Source organism: Lynx canadensis, chromosome B3 (assembly GCF_007474595.2).
Source record: "Lynx canadensis isolate LIC74 chromosome B3, mLynCan4.pri.v2, whole genome shotgun sequence".
Lineage (NCBI taxonomy): Eukaryota > Metazoa > Chordata > Mammalia > Carnivora > Felidae > Lynx > Lynx canadensis.
In genome coordinates this window covers 32463973-32481702 of record NC_044308.2, presented here as the reverse complement: position 1 = coordinate 32481702, position 17730 = coordinate 32463973, and the positions used below count along the sequence as shown (strand labels likewise).

Below are 17730 nucleotides of genomic sequence, written 5' to 3'. Positions count from 1 at the left end.
GCAAATAAAGGCCTGAAAATCTGCTCAACATCTTTAGCCACTATGGAAATGCAAATCAAAACTAGGAGATAAACATTATACACACTTTTGATGATAAAAATAAAAGACTGACAATATCAAGTGTTGCCAGGATGGGTGGTAACCAAAACTCTCCTGGAATTGCTGGTGGATGGCAATGGAAGACAGTATTCCAGCTCAAAAAAATATTCTAGCAGTTTCTTAGAAAGTTAAACATACACTTAGCATATGACCCAACAGCGTCACTCCTGGATATTTATTCAAGATAAATGCAAATCCATGTCCACATGAAGACTTGAACATGAGTGTTCATAGGAGATTGATTGATTGATTGATTTTTTTTTTTTTTTTTTTTGAGAGAGAAGGAGTGGGAGAATCCTAAGCAACCTCCACACTGTCAGCACAGAGCCCGACAGGGGACTTGAACCCATGAACCATGAGATCATGACCTGAACCAAAATCAAGAGCTGGATGCTTAACCAACTGAGCCACCCAAGCACCCCTGGAGTCTTATTTTTCATGGCCCCAAACTAGAAACAATCCTATTGTTCAACATTTGGTGAATGACTAAGCCAGTCGTGGCATCTCCATAAAGGGAGTGTTTGCTCTACAATACACACGACACACACAGATCTTAAAAACTTCAGACTCATTGAAAGAAATCAGATGCAAGAGGGGCATATTTAATGATTCATTCCATTTATATGAAATTTCTAGAAAAAACAAAACGTTAGTGACAGAGGCAGACCACCAGGGGCCAGGAAAAGGAGGGCAGGGGTTGACTGGAAAGGGTCACGAGGCTCCGGAGGAGTGAAGGACATTTTCTAGATCTTCACTGCTGGGTTGCTTACAGGACTGTGTACATTTGTCAAAATTCAGCCTCCGTAAAGCAAATAGATACGACTAGCAGTCGCAACATTAAAACAAGGGATGAGGAATAAATCTAACAAAAGGTACAGACCGCTGTGAACTGTAAAGCCATGTGAAAGATTTGGCAGAGGCAGTTAATGCCCAGCGAATATTCCACACGCTTCCTCACGTACCACAGTCTCCTTGGCGGTTACGAGATGGCCAAGTGACAACAGACCATGAGAGGAAGTGAAGCATGTCTCTGCTGGACAGAAGTGGTCCACGATCACTCACCTCTTCCAGTTGCCTCTGCTCCTCCCACAGCATCTTGGACACCAGGGGTTCCAGCTGATATCAGTGAGGAGAGTGGCTGCCTGGCCTGCAGGGGGCTTTCCCTGAGCTGGAATAAACCCTCCTTGTGTAAGACCATGGAAATTTGGAGCTTTTCCTGTTGGGGCAGCTAAGTGCTAATTATCCTGACGAGTATATATATAGCTAGATAGATATAAAAGAAACACATTAAAGAAGACCCAGGTGTGGGGAAAGTTATACTCTGTTCATCCATAGGAATACAAATTTTAATAATAATGCTCATGTAATTTCAAATGAGAAGTCCATTGAATTCTTCATGCATCTTAACAAACTGATTGTACAATGTATATGGTAATACAAAGAGACTAGAATAGCCAAGACATTCTTTAAGAGGAAGAAGGTGGGGACTCGCTCAACTAAATATCAACGTACTTTATAAAGCTATAGTAAGACAGGTACTGTTTGAACAAGGACAGGCAAGGACAGGTGCTGAACACAGAGCCTCAACATAGACCCAGAGATGATACATAGTGACATTGTAAATTAGTAGGAACAATTGGTTATCCATATGTGGTAAAAATGAAACTGAATTCTGTCCTGATACCATACCAAAGTTAAGATCAGGTAGGTTAAGCAACACTTCACATTTTTGCAAATTAATATAGAAAAATATCTTTATAACATCAGAGGAAGATAGGTTTCTTAAACCAGCAAAAAAGACACTAAAGAAATACTAGACATTTTCTTAATATTGCTAAAGTTGATCTCATTAAAACGTAAAACTTCTGTTTATCAAAGAACACCAAAAAAAAGTGAAAATAAAAGCCATAAAGAGGAAGAAGATGCTTGTAACACATCTAACGAACAAAGAATTTGCTCCCCAAATAGATGTGTGTGTGTGTGTGTGTGTGTGAAACTACTACAAATCAATAAAAAGATAATAAGAAATCAGGCAAAATACATTGAAAAAATATTTCTCAGAGGAGGAAATACAAATGGCAAATGAATATATGAGAAAATATTCAACTGTACTAGTAATCAGGGATTTGCACATTAAAACATAATCAGGTGTCACTAGATTGGGAAAAATAACAAAGTCTGATGATTCCAATTGGCAAGAACGTGGGGCAGGAGTAAGTCATACCCTGTAGGTGGGAGGTATAAATTGTTAAACCACTTAAAACTGTTTGGCATTATCTTGTAAAGCCAAGAGTAACTCACCCTATGACTCAGTTATTCTGCTTCTAGATACAGAATCTAGAGATCTTTTTACACTTCTTTATCCGGAGCCACAAAGAAGAATGTTTCTAGTAGCTGTGTTTGTAATAACAGGACCTGGAAGTAACCAGAATAGCCATCTCCAGAAGAATACCTATGAACATGGCATATTCATATATCGGAATGCTGTACAGCAGTGAAAGTGAATTAACTAGCTCTATGCATCAACAGGGTCTCAAAATTACAATATGGAACCAAAAAAAGCAAATTACTAAAGAATACATACAGCGTGATACCACTGTGCAAAGTTCAGAATTTTACAAATGTATTCAGTGGTGTACAAATTGGAAAGGGCAGACAATGAAAAGATAGATCATTTGCAAAGAAACTGAAAACAAGAAAATGAACTAAAACTCAGTTTGCTTTTTACGATCACCGTCTATCAGCAATTCTGAATATGATTATTGATAACTGCCCCCCCCCCCCCCCCAAAGACAGCTAGTTCCAATCCCTATCCCCCAACCTTGGTAAGCAACCGAACACATTGTTTAGACATGCTTTATTTTGGTAGTAAAAGTGTCAGGAAAAGTAAGGGGATGATAGTGGTACATGGTTGCTTTATCATATTTTTAATGTCTTATTTATGTATTTAATATGTGTTTATATCTTCTGTGTGTGTGAAATATTCCACCCTCAAGAGAAAGGGAATTGAGGAAGCAACATCAACAAGGGGCGGGGCGGGGTCGGAGAGGACCACTCTGTAGTGATGTCCTTGTCTAGAGCTATTGGTGGGGAGGAGGTGGGAGCCAGATTGTGGTGGAGGAAGAAGTGACTTGGAGGAAAGGAAATGAGGGTGGGGAACGGAGACAACTCTCAAGAAGTTTGGCTGGGAAGAAACAGAGTTGACGGAGGGATTTTATTCAACTTTTTAAGTGTTTTTTCAAAAATGTCAATCTGGCTTATCCCCACGAAGGCAGAAGGGGTGACTTCAGTCCTGCCCACCGCGATGGTAGCGGCACATGGAACCGAAGCCTGGGGTGTGGTGACACTTCTGGGGGTGGGGGGCGCTGCCTGTGTGGAGGGGAGGGAGGGTCTTACGGCCAGTGTTGTTCGGAATCGCTGGTAGATGGTGATGATGACAGATAAGAGAAAGCAACCTGGCGTTTAGTCATTTTTATTCTTGCTTTTAAATTCTTACAGACAACACCACCTTTCTTGCCTGCGCCCAGACTGCTCCTGCCATCAGCCCCTTGGCATGTCACCACGGAGAGGGGCAGGATTGGAGTCCCCAGTGCCAGGTGTGCATCCTGGTCCCTGCACATTCTCGTGGACTGGTCTGGTCCAAGTTCCTCGCCCTGTTGAGTGTAGGTGCCCTTCTGCTCACTGTAACTGAGGTGAATTCTGAGTGGTCAGGGTTGTGTGGGTAGAAGGAGAGAAGGGGAAATCACCAGCGCCTGGCACACGGTGGGTACTTACCAAGGGTCCTTTTGGAGTCAGGGAACAGAAAAGATCGTGATTGGTGTTGCCTGGGTCCCCCAGTGGAGCAGCAAGGCCCTGTGCTGTGCAGGTACCTGGGGTGATGCGTCCCGGGTAGGTAGGGGGGTGGATGGGGGTGAGTATCCTTGGGGCCGCTGAAGTACACGTCTGCCCCTCGAGGTTTGGCTGGACTAAATCACTCTTCTTCGAAAAGACTTCCCCAGAGCCTCAAAGGCCAGGCCTGTGTCCCAACTCTGCCCTCCCCTGGGTCCCTGAGGAAGTGCCTGCTGCCTGGGCCGCAGGGGGCAGTTGTCATGGGGACGCCAGGCCTGCCAAGCTGCCTCCTTAGCAACGGGACTCCGGGGCCGGTTACCATGGAAACAACATCCACTTGGCAATCCGTGATGGGGACCGGGTTCCCTGCCCTTTGCTGAGGGCTTTCCCCTCCTCCTGCAGGCGGCCACGTGGCAGTCCCCGAGCCCAGCAGGGAGCCCCGGGGACTTCACTTTTCCAGCCATGGATGGCTGCCTGTCCCCTACGGCAAGGTCGCAGAGCTGATAGGCACCGTCTGTGGCCTGGGGAGAGTGGGGGCACCTGCCTGGGCTTCACAGAGAGTCTGGGGGCCAAGCCCAGGGCCCCCACCCCTCAGCAGGGAGTGGGTGCCACACCTCTTAACAGCGAAGCCACCAATCCTGAGTGTGCCCTCAGGTTCCCCAACCCACACAGCAGCCCAGCGGCTGTTCCCTGTCCTTGGCCATTCTGAAAGGCAATCCTCTGTCCTGGCCATGACACCCTACCCCCAGCCTGGTCACCTTTTGCCCCCCAGCCTCCCTCCAGTTGCTGAGGGCTCAGGCTAAAATGGCATTTCACTCTTCAGTATCCAACTGGAGTCCACATGCACACTGACTATCCTCCTGCCCCGATGGGGAGCACCAAGGAGCCCTAACAGCTGGGGTGGGAAGGGTCTGAGCCAGGGTCTCCTCCACCAGCCGACAAAGGACACTCACACACTCTCACGCTCCTCCTTAATGACTCACCAGCCCGTAAACAGTGCACACCAGCCCCCACAGCCAGACCTCTCACACTCCCTTGCACATGTGACCCCTGCTCTGGGGCACAGATTTGTACACACAAGCGCCCCCGTGTGCTCTAGGGGCCACGTCCCACCGCCCACCACAGGCTGGCTCCTGAGCCTCCAGTATATCCCACTGACCTTACTCTCCAATCCCAATCCCTGACACCTGGAAAAAGACAGCATCTGCTGGAATTTTTTTATTTAAATAAAATATACAACACGGTGCATTTACCGTTTTCTGTTTTAAAAGTGGTAGATTTGAAAATTGCTTGTGGGGGATTGGGGATGAGTGGGCCTGCTGACTGGACCTGGCTTCCCCAGTCTCTGAGGAGTGGCTGGACGGGGTCAGAGCTTTTATAAAATGTGTGTGTGTGTGTGTGTGTGTGTGAAGAGGGTAGTGAGGCCAGGCCCTGATGGCAAGGGGGGTGGTCCTCACTCCTCATGGCCCTGCACCCTTCACCCCTACTCCTGTCCCCTCCCCCCACCCCATCACCTCCAGGACTAGACTGGTTTTGGATCGAGTCCTGTTCCCTTCCTTGGGGGGAGGGCGGGACAGGGGTGTGTGCAGAACTCACGTTGAGGCTGCCACTTAAATCCTTCCAGTTCTGAGAACTCCCTGGGCCTGAGGGGTATTCTGCCCCACTAGAGACCAGGGCCAGGTGCTTAGTCTCCCCCCAGGATCCTTCCCCACCTTCTCTCCTGGATGACTGCCCCCCTGTCCCTGTGGCCCAACCATGGAGAAATTGGCCTGCCCTACATCCCAGGACGACTCAGGACAAAACCTGATGGTGACATCATTCTGGTTGGAGCATGGAGGGGGTTCCTGGATGGACAAGGCGAGACCAACCCTCCTCACTGTGCGGGTCCTGGCAGCCATATCTGCTCTTGCCTGATAGGCAGAGGCGGACCATTAATCTTGGCTCTGTTGTCCGGGAGGAGGAGCATGCTTCAGGAGGCACCTGAGCAACTTTCACATTGGCCCCCCACTCTGAACCTGCTTCTGGCTCCCAGGTGCCTTCAGAATTGAGCCAATCCCCTTAGCCTCTCATCCAGGGCCTTCCCTGGATCTCCACCCAAAGCCCCTGACTCGACAACTGTTCGTCCACCTCAGTCTGGTCCTCACTGGACGCTCCATCCCACCCCTACTCTCCTCTTCTTGACACTCCCCTTCTCTTCCCTTTCCTTCCTTCTTCCTTTCTTCCCTCTGACACTTCCTCCTCTCAAGGCCTGGCTCAAGCCCACCACCGGCCACAGGAGGCCCTTCAGGAGGCCCAGGCACCTCCTGTGTCCTGAGATCATAAGATCCTGGAGCCCTCAGCTGAAGTTCTCTGAGCTCTTACCATAGCTTGTTGGAGCAATGGCTGGGCACATGAGGGATCAGAGGAAACATTTATTGAGCACCTACTATGGTGTGTGCCAGGCTCTGGGCTGAGCATTTCACATCTACTTTTCTCATCTGGTCCTCATAGGTCCTTGTGAAGCAGTACCATGATTATTCCCATTTTACAAGTGAGGTAACAGACTCAGAAAGGTCAGATAATTTGCCCAAGGTCATATAGCTAAATGGCAGGGCTGGGATTCGAACCCAGGTCTGATTGCTTCCAAAATCTGGTCTCTTCCCGCAGCACTACAATCGAAGACTCACTTAGCCCCGCTCAACAATTGCTTATGGAAGGGACATAGGATTTGGCCACAGGCAGGCGTGGATTTAAACCTCAGATCAGTCCTGGCTCTGCCACTCCTAGTTACAGGATTCTGGGAAAAATACAGCCAAACTCCGTTTCTTCACCTGTGAAATGGGGAGAATCAAAGTACCTACCTCATCGTCTTTGTGAAATTGAGGGAGTTAACGTGTGTAAAGTGCTAAACCAGTGCTTGGCACAGAGCAGACTCAATAAATAGAAGTCCCCCTCACCTCCCACTGTACAGATGGGAAAATTGAGGGCCATGGAGGTGACAGGATGTGCTTGAGGCCCCACAGGGAAGGAGCAGTCTTCTGCCTCCATATGGTGAGAGGTTGGGCTGAGACTGGATTTGAGACCAGAGATGGGGAGAAAGGGAGCCTGCTGAGAGGTCCTGGGGTCCTCTTCCCTGAGGACTGCAAAGAACACTTCCCCGAGACCCTGTGGTGTCCAGCCCGAGGGCCAAGGCGTGTTGCTGGATGTAAAGTGACCTGGGTGTCCTGGCAACATGGGGTTAAAATGTGCACACATGTGAGTGGCTATCTACATGGCTCTACAGAGCGCTACATAACTATACATATACACATCTTACATACATATACATATACATATACATGTTCATATACATATCTTGCTAAGTTTGCAGTAGAAAAAATGCAAGACTCTCAGGGCCCTGGCCCCATTTTTGTCTCAAGGACTCAGGCGACTGAGGCTCCCCAGAAACACATCCAAGGGCAACACTTTCCTACCCCCATAGAATGGGGCTCCAAGTTCACAGCTAGGGGGCTAGTGGTGCCTGTTGCCCTAAAACAAATACAATAAACAGATCTGCTCTAAGAACCCCAAACATGGGTCACCCCCACCCCGCCAAGCCCCAGAGACCCCACCTGCCTTCTTCTGGCTTTTGCCTTTTGGGCCCTGCCTGCTTCCCTCCCCCCTCCCTCCCTCTAGTGCTGTGTATTAAAATAGTCTATAAAAGCAAGTGACCAAAAATCTATAGCTCTAAGAATACCTGGTTATTTTCTGCTGTCTTTTTTCTGGTGTGGTTTTTTTTTTTTTTAATGATAATTATTATTGTTATTGGTATATCTCCTAATCACAGTTAAACCTGAAGGAAGAAAGAAGGGAGAAAAAGGGAGAGAAGAGGGAGGGAGGGGCCCCAGCTCATAGATTGGACGGCAGTTTGGAGCGCACCGGCTCAGACCTGGCCCCAGGTTCCCTCTGGGGGGCAGCAGTCAGAGGGGGGCCCCCAGAAGAGGCGGCTCTTGCCCCAAACAAAGAAAGAGGGGGTGGCAAAGAACCTGAGGATGTCTTCCGAGGCAGAGTGACATGCTGGCCGGGGACGGCACCATAGGGCCTCCCCGGGGGACCGAGGCCCCCGCTGCCCCCGCTGGCGCCCCCAGCTCTGGGGACCAGCGGGAAGGCAGCCACGGACTCCCCCGAGGAGTGCGGAGAGGCTCTGCGGAGAGTCTGCGCCCCGTCCTGGGGCAGGGCCGGCTGAGAGGCTGAGATGAGCTTGAGGTCCTGGGTGAGGCGGCCTGGGGTGAGGGGTGGCGTGCCCCGGCGCTGGGGGACCTGGGGGGCCGGGGGGCTGGATGCGGGCGGCAGGAGCAAGGAACCGTGGGAGCCAGAGGCCCGAGGGGGGGCACTTGGGAAAGTTCTCGGGGGGCCTGGGCTGTGGCCAGGGGGGCTGAGACCTCCGCGGGGTGTAAAGGCTACGGGAGAAGCCCCCCCAGAGGCCCCGGCCACGAAGGACAGGCGCTCCGGTTGCCGCGGGGGCGTCTCTGGCGTACTTGGTGGGCCGGCGGCCAGACCTGGGGACAGCTCCCCGGGAGGCTGGCCCAGCTGCCCGGGGCTGGACGACGGGGACCGGGATGAGGGCGGGGGCGGCAGGAAATGCTCCAGGAGTCCCAGGCCCCCCCGGGCCCCCGGCAGCGGCGGCGGCGGCTGGTTGGCCTGCGGCGAGCGGGCGCCGGGCTGCAGCGGGGTGAGCAGCGGAGAGTCGGACGAGGACAGGGAGCCGCCCAGCGCCTTATGGAAGTGGCTGAAGCCGGCGGCGGTGGCGGCGGCGGCGGCGGTGGCGGACGGCGTGGGAGCCGGGGAGGAGCCGCCGAGCCCGGGGGGCGGGGAAGAGCTGGACGAGGGCAGCAGGGGGCTCAGGCCCGCGGGCGCGGAGAATCCGGCCAGCTGCTGGATGTGGAAGGAGGAGGAGGACGGCGTGTCCACCTGCGACGGGCTGCTGGCGGGCGAGGCGGAGCCCAGCGCCGACGGGATCAGGGACTGCAGCCGCTTCAGGTGCCTGGGCGTCTGCCCCGCCCCGAGGCTGCCTAGCCCGGGGCCGGGAGGAGGGCGGAAGATGGCAGCGGGCAGGCGGGGGTGGTGGGTGAGCGCGATGGCCACCGAGGTGGTGGCCGCGGCGGCCTGCAGCGGCGCCTGGATCAGCGGGGTCCAGATGACCGGCGTGGGGGTCGGGGTGGCGGAGGCGGCGGCCTGGACGCGGTGGGCACAGTGGGCCATCTCGCGGTCGTGCTGCACGATCTGCTGGATGATCTCGTTCTCCTGGTAGTTGAAGACGCCCGAGTTGAGGTCGTGCTGGACTTTGTGGAGGAGGATGGAGTTCTTCTTGCCTGGGCCGCAGAACGAGAGCAGGGGCTCAGGCCAGAGCAGGAGGCGGGGTTGGGGAGGGGGGAGGCCCCAGCCCAGCCGCCCTCTTGCCCGGCCCCTCACCAATGCGGTCCAGGCGGTCCAGGGCCACCGTCTCGAAGGCCCGCCGCATCATGGGGTACTCCTCCAGCACCTCGTTGAAGTTGTCCACGCTCAGTGAGTAGAGGCGACAGTAGGTGTCAGCCCTCACGCTGGCCGTGCGCCGGCCCCGGGTCAGCAGGCAGATCTCTGCCAGGACAGCAGGAGTGGGGAGGGAGCTGGAAGGGGCCTCCTGCTAGACCCCGACCTGGGTCCCCACTGTCTGGTACAGAAGCTTGACAGTCACAAGACTCCATCCCCGGCTGTGACCACACTAGATGTCCCCCAGTGGGTGCCAGGCTCTTCCAGTTCTGGGACCCCTATACTGGGCCACAGACACCCACTTCCAAGCAGTGGCCACGAGGGGCTCCAAACATCATCCTTTGTGTCTCTCCTGTCCATTCCCCTGTCCCCCCCAGGGCTCCCCGGCCGCCTCACCTCCAAAGTAGGAGCCATCTGCCAGCTTGGTCTCCTTGTTGCCCTTGGTGAGCACACTGACCACACCGTGCTGGATGAAGTACATCTTCTTGCCAATGGTGCCTTCTCGGATGATGTAGTCCCCTGGCTGAAACACCTCGAAGCGCAGCTTGGTCAGCATGGATGTCACAAAGTTAGGATCCGCATTGGCAAACAGCGGCATGGAGGCCACCAGCTTCCGGCAGTTAAAGTTGATGATCTCCTGCTCCCCAGACAGGGTGGGTGGGGAGAGAGGGAGAAGGTGAGGGAGCCACCCAGCAGGAAGGAAGCTCCCTTCCCAGACGCCCCCACCCTGCTCACCTCCCTCAGTGGCTCGCTCAGCTCGCCCAGGATGCTCTCCTCATCGAACATCTTGCCCTGGTAGCGGTGCTCATAGTAGTCATGGATGCGCTGTCGGGTGTCGGGCGGGAGCTTGTGGAAGGACATGTACTGCTCCACCTGCTTGTACTGAGCCCCGGGAGAGAGGGAGAGGGCGTCACCTCCTGATCAGCCTCGGTCCTGCTGGTGACCAGAGCTGGCACTGACCCTGTGGGCCTTCTTGGCTGTCCCTGGCTCCTTGAGATTGAGATCCTTGGTGTGGGTGTGCCCCAAACAATGGCCCTGACTCCCAGCTGCTTGGGGTGGGGGAGGGCTCCATCAGCGTGTTCAATACTATGGAGATGGCCGGGGTCAATAGGGACTGTCCAAAGTCTACTTACAGGCCAACTGACCAGGAGATCAGTCAAGTTTCCTCTGCACATGGGTCTTTTCTGTGTCACACTATGGACCAAGGCTATGGACCAAGGAGGCTTCACTGACCCTGGAAGGAACTCTTTCCCACCAGTGGTAACACTGGCATAGGCAGCGGGGCTGGGCTGCAATGGGTTAGGAGGACTGGAGGCTGCAGTCATGATGCCTGACCCGTCATATGGCGTGCATCCAAATGTGGCCCCAGCTGGGTCCAAGTCATTTTGTTGAAGACTGACTCTAGCCCACGGGAGGGCCAGAGTAGAGCAAGGTCCTTAATCAGAGGTTGGGGATAAGAGATTTGTGAGCCTATGTGCCCAGGGCTCAAACTAATAAGAAATGCTCCTGCCCACCCAGAGGTGAAGGATGGGTGCTGCCCCAGCCATCCTAGGACTGTGGGTGGAGAGTAGGGGTCCACAGGAGCATGGTAGACAGAAACAGATTAGGCAATTAATAAATTTTTCCCACACTGAGATGTCAAGGAAGTTTCTCTACCCCAGGAACAAGCAGATTAGGGGAGCCTGTTCTCATACATCAGTACTTCCAAGAGGTGGGGTGGGGGGGTACACAGTGTGGCTACAGATAGATGCCAATAGACAACTGAGAGCTGGGAGATGAAGTTTCCTAAAGTTCTTCCAGCCAAGCTGGCTCTGTCTGCTCAAAGTTGTACCCAGCCCCAGGGGACAGAACAGCTAGAGCTGTATCTTAGAGAATTCCCCATGCCTACAGAATCAATAGTGGTGAAGAGGCAAGGTCTGGAGACAGGGATGGAGTTAGAAGGTTGCTGAAGTGGTCCACGTGAGAGCTAGTAGTGGGGACAAAGGGAGGTAATACATTTCAGAGAGATTTCAGAGAGAGATTCAGTGAATCATATTGGAGAGCCATTAGCTAAAGAAGAAAATAAAGACAACTCTCAAATGGAAAGCCACAAGAGGCTTGACTCTGCCCTAAAATGAACCCTGGTGCTTTTTCTGAACTGTCCCTGATTGTAGTCCCGGACTGAGCCCCAATCCTGGCCACACACTGAGCCTTCAGCCTGGTCACACACTCGACCCTAATCCTGGTCACACACTGGGCCCTCGCACTGATCCTGCAGTGAGCCTGATCCTCGTCACACACTGAGTCCTGCCCTGGTCACAGGCTGGGCCCTGACGCTGGCCCATATGGATTCCTCACCCGGCCCAGACTAAGCCCTGGCCTTTATAATCCAACTCCTTCTGTCCTTCCCCTTTCCAGCCCCCTCATTCCTAATCCAGACCCTTTGTTCTACTCGGGCTGATTTCTCTCCCACCCATCTACATACCTTTGCTGCTGCTCATCATGACGACTGGCCTAGAATTCTACTCTTCTACCTTCTCCTTCCTCTGCCTTCCCAAACTGACCCTCCCACCCTGCCCTGGCTCTGCAGGCTCTCCTTTCGGCAGCATGGGACCTGGGCCGCCATCTCTCGGTCACCCCACCAAAGGACAGCACCTGGAGCAGGCAGGCAGCCAGTTAATCCATACATACTGAGCCCTGCCATGTGCCTGACACTGCGAATTCAATGGGGATGGAGAGACCTGGGTCCTGCCCTCACAGAGCCACAGCCTGGATAGGGAAGAGGGGACGCTAAACAACCGATCACACAGATTAATTAAGCAATGGCAGGTGTACCAAGTGTGGCGAAAGGGAATTAGAGGGCATGGTGGGGTCACATGATGGGTGGGGTCACGGAAGGCTCACCACGGAGGCCAAGTGCAGGCTGAGAGGTGGAGAAATGGTCAGGTGAAAAGGAGAGAGGAGAGTTCCAGGCTAGTGTTTGAGCCAAGGCCCTGTGGCAGAACATGTGTAAGGCCCTGGCATGGCTGGAATAGAGGGCTGTGGGCCCATGGCTTGATCCGGGCATGAGAAGGGCAGGGGCCAGGGGTGCCCAGATGGCTTAGTTGGTTGAGCATCCAGCTCTTGATTTCAGCTCAGGTCATGGGATAGAGCCCTGCTTCAGGGGGATTCTCTCTCTCCCTCCCTCTCTGCCCCTCCCCCACACAATCTCACTCTCTCTCTCTCTCTCTCTCTCTCTCTCTCTCAAAAATAAAATAAATAGGGGTGCCTGGGTGGCTCAGTTGGTTAAGCATCTGACTTCGGCTCAGGTCATGATTTGATGGTTCGTGGGTTCGAGCCCCGCATCGGGCTCTGTGCTGACAGCCCAGAGCCTGGAGCCTGCTTCAGATTCTGTGTCTCCCTCTCTCTCTGCCCCTCCCCTGCTTGTGCTCATTGTCTCTCAAAAATAAATGAATAAACATTTAAAATAAATAAATAAAATAAAAACATTAAAAAAACAAAAAAAGGAAGGGCAGGGGTCAGATTATGCCCCTTAAAGGCCAGGCTGAGGAAACACACCTCAGAGTTCCTCTGCATGTAGGAGTAACCTGAAGACTAACAAGTTTTAAGCAGGGTGATGTGATCAGCTTTACCTTTTTTAAATGCCTGCTCTACCTGCCACGTAGAAGATGGAGTAGAAGGTGGCGGACGGAGTCCACTTGGCCAATAAATATTGAATGGCTTGCTCTGTGCTAACACAGTCTTAGTGGTTGGCAGGTACCATTCACTCTTCGTAAATGCCATGATATGACTGACCCCTTCTAATGTCCCCATCTTACAGATGAGCAAATGGGGCGCAGAGACGTGAAGGGACATGCCCGCGCTCCGCAGACAGCTGGTTATATCATTTGGGCCCCACTGCACAGAGGTGGCCGTAGAGCATGGTGGCGGGGGTAGCACTGAGAAAGACGGAAGACAGGGAGGAGTAGAGAGCAAGGCCTGAGCCACCAGGGACCCAATGTGTGACAACTGGGAAAACACGCCAGCCACGGAGAGCAGCAGAATCGGCCAGAGAGGGAGGAGGAAAACCGAGGGTGTACGCTTACGGAAACCAAGTGCGAAGCCAGGGGGGGAGAGGTAACTGTCTAATGCCACTGACAAGCTGGGCGAGATGAGGACCCAAAGGAGCTATTGGCTTTAGCAACACAGAGGGCACTGGTGAACGTCAATTTAATGGGCTGAGATATGGATTCGGCAACCGGAAACAATGTGGGGGGTTGTTTATTGTAGGAATTTGTTCCACGAACAGGAGGCAAACTAAAAAGTTAACAGCCAAAGCCAGATGATGGTAGAGGACAGAACACGTGGGGGGCCTGGTGGGGACCCACTGGCTGCCAGCCTGTGCTCCCTGGGAACCAATGGTCAGGTTCTCTCGAGAGCGCCCAGGATGGACCACAGCTTTCTGACCTACCTTTTCCTGGTACTGGCGCCGGGAGGAGTCCAGGGACTGGATGAGGGCGGTGGCGTGGCCGATGAACATGGCGTAGCAGGTGGCGCCCACAATCATGCTGAGCATGGTGAGCCAGACGTCCGACATGCCTACAGGTGCCTGCCGTCCGTACCCGATGCACAGCATGTGGCTCATGGCCTTGAAGAGGGCATAGGAATACTGCTTTCCCCAGGAGTTGTTCTGTGGACAGATTGTGGGGTGGGTAGTGAATGGCCTGTCCTCTCATTAGCACCTAGAAAGATCCTTGCCACCTTCTGCTCGTCAGCCTAACTCTTTCCCAGTGTGTGAGCCCTGGGCTTCCAACCTGGCTGTTGGCTGAAAGCCTTGGGTGAGGGACAGGAGGTCCACGCTGGCAACCTGTGGTGACAGTGAGTCCCCGACTTGGGCCTTTCCCTTGCTATCAGGGACAGGGATCAGACCGGCAGCCCCAGCAAAGGGAGGGGAGCCAGCCTCTCAGCCCCCATGGGGCAGCCTGGAGCCCCTCCCCCACCCAGCAGCCAAAGGCTCCAGGCCGAGCCACCCTGCTGTCCTCTGCTTGCTGAAATAGCCTTATCCCCCAACCAAATGACTGCCAAGTGAAGCCCATTTCCCCACTGACCTCAATTATAAAACCAGATACACTTCCCCTGGGGGGACAAGCTCTGGCAGCCTGAGCCAAAAACACTGCCCTCGTTTTGGGTGAGCAAAGTTTAGGCGCCGTGGAGCTAACTCGCCTCCTGGGTGAGCCCCGCCAGAATCAGTCCAGGGCTGAGGCCACTAGTTGTCCTCCCCCATCGGGAGGTGGACTGTCTGGAACACACAATGCTTGGGGGCAGGAGAAGGGAGAAAGGGAGCGAGAGAGGCTCTTGGCTATTTTTGTCTCCAAAGCCACTCAGTGTCTCAAGGAAGTCTCTGTGTGGGAACGCTGGGCGCAGAAGGACCATCTCCTGAATTGAGTGCATGTGTGGGCCTGTCACCCTCACACAGAGGAAACTGTCCCAAAAGAGGAAGCTGCCAGATGAACCCCAGCACCTGCCACCTCCCCAGCACCTCCCTGTTCACACAGGGAGTGTGTGAGCAACAGTGTGCACGACCTAGTGTGGAACCCACAGAGCCCCTGCCCAGAGCCCCAAACCCTTCCACGGTCACCAGGCTGTTCTTAGCACCCAGAGAAAGGCACAGGAGCTGCGTGCCGTGTTCAAGGTCACTCAGAATGGTCCTAGACAAAGCCGAGCTGGTCTGGTGGTTCTCAGTCCAGACCAGGTTGGGAGGTCAGCGGGGCTGATCCAGGGGTGCTGGCCTGTGGTCCGGGCCTGGGGAACTGGGGTGGCCCCCAGCTGCCTCTCAGTCAGGGCTTCTGGCCTTACTGCAGAACCTCTGGGGACCGGGAAATTCAATCCATATGGCCGATTCATTTACACTTAGCTCATCAAAAGGCTGTTTTGTAAAGGCCTATTTGATGCTGAAAGATGCCTCAGGGTCTCTTTCACCTCTTTCAAAGCTGGTTTTTTGTCCCCTGGGGCCCTGGGGATTTGCCAACAGACCAAACCAACTGGAGGAGGGAGGCAGGGGTTCGCCAGACCCACAGAAATGCTCACAGGTCCAGGGGTCCCCACCCCGCCTGGTGCCCAATCTGTCCATGGGAGGCTGGGGGGCTGACTCTACGCTATGGCTTCCCAGCCCCAATTCCATCTTCCCTCACCCACCACGGGGTTGGTGGTAGGGAGGTGGTAAGTCTTCCCAGCTGAGGGCCCCACCTATCAGCAGCAGGTGTGTATCTGGCGGCGGGGGAGGAATGGGGGGCAGGGGACAGCCCAGCTCAGCTGCTGGAGCAGAAGGAGGCCCTGTGTGATCTGGGAGTCCGGGCATTGCCAACAGCGCCCTTCATAGGTTTCCCTTTTCTTGGGTTCCGCTTTTAGGACTAGTCTGCCTCTGGGGAGCAGAGGTAGGACAGGAGCCCCCAGCCCAGCTTTGCCACTCTTGAGATAGTCTGAGGAAGGCCAAGGTTTCGTCTCCCTGGGTGAAGTTGGGACAAACACGAAGCTCCCAGCCGTGCTGGATGCTGTAAGAAGGCACAGGTAACCGCACGCAGCCCAGCGCTCTGGGACAGATGGATACTGGCTAGATCCATGCGCCCTTGGGCACCAGGCTGGCACCCCAGGATCCTACGTGTGGGGGCCCAGGAGTCCCAAGCCCTAGACCTACTCTGCCCACCTGTGCCTCGCTGGCTCCCCTCTTCCCAACGCCCAGAGGGAGGGCTGAGCCGCACGCTCACCACCATGTTGTTGATGGACACCCAGCAGTCGTCGGGGAAGTCCTGCAGCATGGGCACCAGGAACTGCAGGCAGCCGTCCCAGTGGCAGAGCAGGAGCATCATGCCGATGAGATTTACTATGCGCACCACGGCGCTGGCCAGGTCGTAGGTCATGTGGAAGATCTGCAGGCAGAGGGCAAGAAATTGGCCTGGATAGGTGGGCGGTCAGGAGGGGTCTCAGCTCGCCCCTGCAGCTGCTTGTGGGCGCCGCTCCACGTGGACTTGGCAGAGCACCGGGCTGGGTGCAGGTGCAGGCTGTGGCAAGGGTGGGAAGGTGTCAGGCCGGGAGCCGGAAGCACATGGCAGGCCGTAGGGCCCCAGAGGGATGCCTCCTGGGTTGTGGGGGCCTCCCACGGGAAGTCCAGCCATCCAGGCCGATATGCGAAGGGAGGGCATCCGGAGCCCCATAGACCCCAAAGGGTGCAGAGAAGCTGCTTCATCTGCTTGCCTAGGCCGTGAGGACAACAGGGAGAAAGCCAGAGCCAGCGTGAGCCTCCTCCGGGGACCAGAGTCTGCAGTCTGGCCAGGGGCACGGTGCTTCCCTAAATCTGCCACTAGACGCTGAAGACCTACCACGGGCAGTGTGCTCTGCTTAAGACAGCCACGGAACTGAAGGAGAAGCAGCACAGACACTCCAAGTTCACACAGACCTTGATCCCAAGCCCACTTCCACCCCATTCCTAGCTGTGTGCCCTTGAGAAAGTCCCTGACCCTCTCTGAACATGCCTTCTCATCTGGAAAATGGCAATAAAAATTCTTACCTGGATGGATTGTCAAAAGGATTAAATTATACATATAAAGTGCTTGGTACTGGCTATAGAAGTGTTCTATAAATTGCAAACCATTATTAATTGATAAGTGGTTAATAATTAATCTTTATGATTAGTTAATATGCGGTCGTAGTAATGCTCTCCCGTATCGTTTAATAAAGCACAGCACCCTCCGCCTGGATGGCTCAGTCAGTTTAGCGTCCTACTCTGGATTTCAGCTCAGGTCAGGATCTCACAGTTCGTGGGTTCGAGACCCTCACCAGGCTCTGCGCTAATAATGCGGAGCCTGCTTGGGATTCCTCTCTTCCCCCCTCTCTCTCTCTCTCCCCCCCCCAAAAATAGATTAAATTAAAAAACATAAAAACAAAATAAAATAAAGTACAGCCCCCTCAACCCCAGCCCAGTGGCACCCATGCATCCCCACTCTCGTGGCTTCTAGTGAGAGGCTGAAGCATGGGTGGGCGGGGCCAGGGTGGGCACATCAGCCCAGCACCCCCCGCCCACCATCCTCCTTCCAGAGCTGCTGCTTCGTCTGGTTTCAACAGGGCTCACCATGCTGACAGGGCAGTGAGGGGACGGAGAGATGGAAGGAAGTCTGGAGGGAGGTCTCAGGAAGTTCTGGCCTTGCCTCTGGCCTGGGAGGCTCTGGGGGCAGCATGGGGTAGACTTTGGTAGCTGGCGGCAGGATATTCTGATACTAGCGACCTCAGTTTCCCCTTCTGAAATGTGGGCCTAGTTTGGGTCTAGGTCTGAAAAGCCGAACATGAATCCTACTTGTCCCTCAT

At 54.1% G+C, this 17730-nt stretch overlaps 1 protein-coding gene across 1 annotated transcript in view; it reads right to left on the bottom strand.

Moving 5' to 3' along the window:
- Positions 1-7496: 7496 nt before the first annotated feature.
- The window catches only part of HCN4 (hyperpolarization activated cyclic nucleotide gated potassium channel 4), a 42692-nt gene continuing 32458 nt past the window's right edge, over positions 7497-17730 (bottom strand). Inside the window, exons 3-8 of the mRNA XM_030317756.1 lie at positions 16137-16298; positions 13844-14062; positions 10150-10296; positions 9811-10051; positions 9358-9522; positions 7497-9257 (exon numbers count right to left, since the gene is read on the bottom strand). Of these exons, the coding sequence (XP_030173616.1) occupies positions 7795-9257; positions 9358-9522; positions 9811-10051; positions 10150-10296; positions 13844-14062; positions 16137-16298 (2397 nt within the window). The 3' untranslated portion in view covers positions 7497-7794. The remainder of the gene's footprint in view (positions 9258-9357; positions 9523-9810; positions 10052-10149; positions 10297-13843; positions 14063-16136; positions 16299-17730) is intronic.